We start from the raw sequence: 1,982 nt of genomic DNA on the forward strand, positions 1-1,982 counted from the left end.
TTCCATGGCAACCACGAGAGCTCGCTTCTTTTTATGTTCCACAGGCTTTGTCTGCAACACCGCAAACAACATTGAGGGTTTGTGTTATTTATAAATAAAAATACTAAGAATGTTAGTAATTGGAGTATTCTGGAAAATACCTCGGTGCCTGTGTGAACATCTGGAAGAGCCGATGGAGAGACTGTTTCCATGGCAACTTTGGGAGCTCGCTTCTTTTTATGTTCCACAGGCTTTGTCTGCAACACCGCAAACAACATTGAGGGTTTGTGTTATTTATAAAAGAAAATACTAAGAATATTAGTAATTGCAGTATTGTGCTAATTACATCGGTGCCTGTGCGAACATCTGGAAGAGCCGATGGAGAGACTGTTTCCATGGCAACCAAGATAGCGGGTGAGAAACGGACAGGATTTAATTTGATGAAACATTCCCTCAAAGCCACAGGAGTTCCATCGCTCTATAAAAGCAAAATTTGAATTAGTAACGATTATTGACATTGACAATTTCATGAATAGCCGGAAGCATAACGGACCTGGTAATGAAACACTCTTTTCTTGGGTGAATCAGAGACAGAGTCCAATTCCCCCGAGTGATTCCTCTGTAAAGGTAGAGCACATATAAGAGTTTTTAGGATGACTAGCCATAGTTAAATAAACGCCTTTCTTTCATTGCAAGACAACAAAAGATAAATACCTTCCTGCCGTATCTCACGATTGTCCACTCAGAAGGGTGTGGAGCAGGAGGAGAACGAGGAAGACTCCCCACGCCCTTCACAACCACACGGGGCACCACCCTCGGTTTGTACGCAGGAGTTGCCTGACTCTGCACCAGTGGCTTTGGTGCTGACAACTCCAGGAACTGATAGCCAGCATTCCAAATCAGATCCCTGAGGATGTGCATCCCGTGGTCATCGCTTAGGTGGATCTGCACATATAAGCGGTAATCAGAGATAAAATTAACATTTCACATTAATGCAAATATATTCCTTACTGTGTTAAAAATGAATAAATACTCACGCCATCACGGCACCACAGACTCAGACGGTCCAGAGGAAAGTGGTCAGCGGTGGAATAATAAGGAATTCCTGAAAAGATAATGACAAAATAAAAAGAAAACGTTGCAAAGACCAAATCAGCAAAGATAACATAAAAAGAACTGAAATACATTACCAAACAAAAACAAAATGTGAAATATTTTAATACCTACCTAGCTTTGCTGACCTGCGGTGAAATTCTTGCTGGTAGAATAACTGTTTCTCTCTGGACTCGGTTAAACGCGGGACAAAGCCGATACAAAAGACCTAGAAAAAATAACCGATTTAGAAATATATATTCCAAACACCTAGGAAAATAATAACCTGTTAAGGAATTGATTTTTATATCACTGTTTCTATATTGAAGTCGTCAAAGACTATTACTCTGCATGCTTCAGTAGCAGAAGAGAAAATTCTAAAACATGCTGACCAGTGGTATCTGTGAACTGGTATTGAGAAACACTGATTTTTTATCACCAACAGTGCCCACCTTAGGCCAACGACTACAGACGGCCAAAAGGAACCGCTCAAATTCCTGTCCCGCCTTTTCTGGTGTAAGACTGGCCGTAAGGTCGTTTGAAGGACCCATGACGCAGACGGCGTCAGGCTCCCGAGGCACATTGGCTTTCATTGCCTCAAGATGCAAGTCGGCTGCGCAGGCTCCAGGGGTGGACATAAAGCCGAACTGTAGGCAGCCACTTGGCATCTCAACAATGCCGTCCACGAAGGACCGCAAATGGGACGCTCCGATGAGAAGGATAAACTAAAATAGTACAAACACAGCAACATAAGAACTATACCTACATATTCTATTTGAAATCATTGCAGATTTTACTTACTTTCTTATCAGGATACGCCCGTGGGATGACCAGCTTGTGACAGTGGTTAGTCACTACACTCGCTGGCCATGGCTTCACGGAATGACGCCAGCCGGTACCACGCCCTATTA

At 42.8% G+C, this 1,982-nt stretch overlaps 1 protein-coding gene across 1 annotated transcript; it reads right to left on the reverse strand.

Annotated features, from left to right (window-relative positions):
• Positions 1 to 544: 544 nt before the first annotated feature.
• Positions 545 to 1,971, reverse strand: LOC106944204 (uncharacterized; the record flags this gene model as incomplete). The annotated part of the gene is made up of 6 exons (XM_015027419.1): positions 545 to 598; positions 694 to 924; positions 1,017 to 1,084; positions 1,207 to 1,300; positions 1,524 to 1,796; positions 1,873 to 1,971. Coding segments are annotated over 6 exons (819 nt in total), but the record flags the coding sequence as incomplete, so codon positions are not given.
• Between the last annotated feature and the right edge of the window lie 11 nt (positions 1,972 to 1,982).

Source organism: Poecilia latipinna, unplaced genomic scaffold (genome assembly GCF_001443285.1).
Source record: "Poecilia latipinna isolate Pla-1442-1.1 unplaced genomic scaffold, P_latipinna-1.0 Scaffold7354, whole genome shotgun sequence".
In the NCBI taxonomy this organism is placed as follows: Eukaryota; Metazoa; Chordata; class Actinopteri; order Cyprinodontiformes; family Poeciliidae; genus Poecilia; species Poecilia latipinna.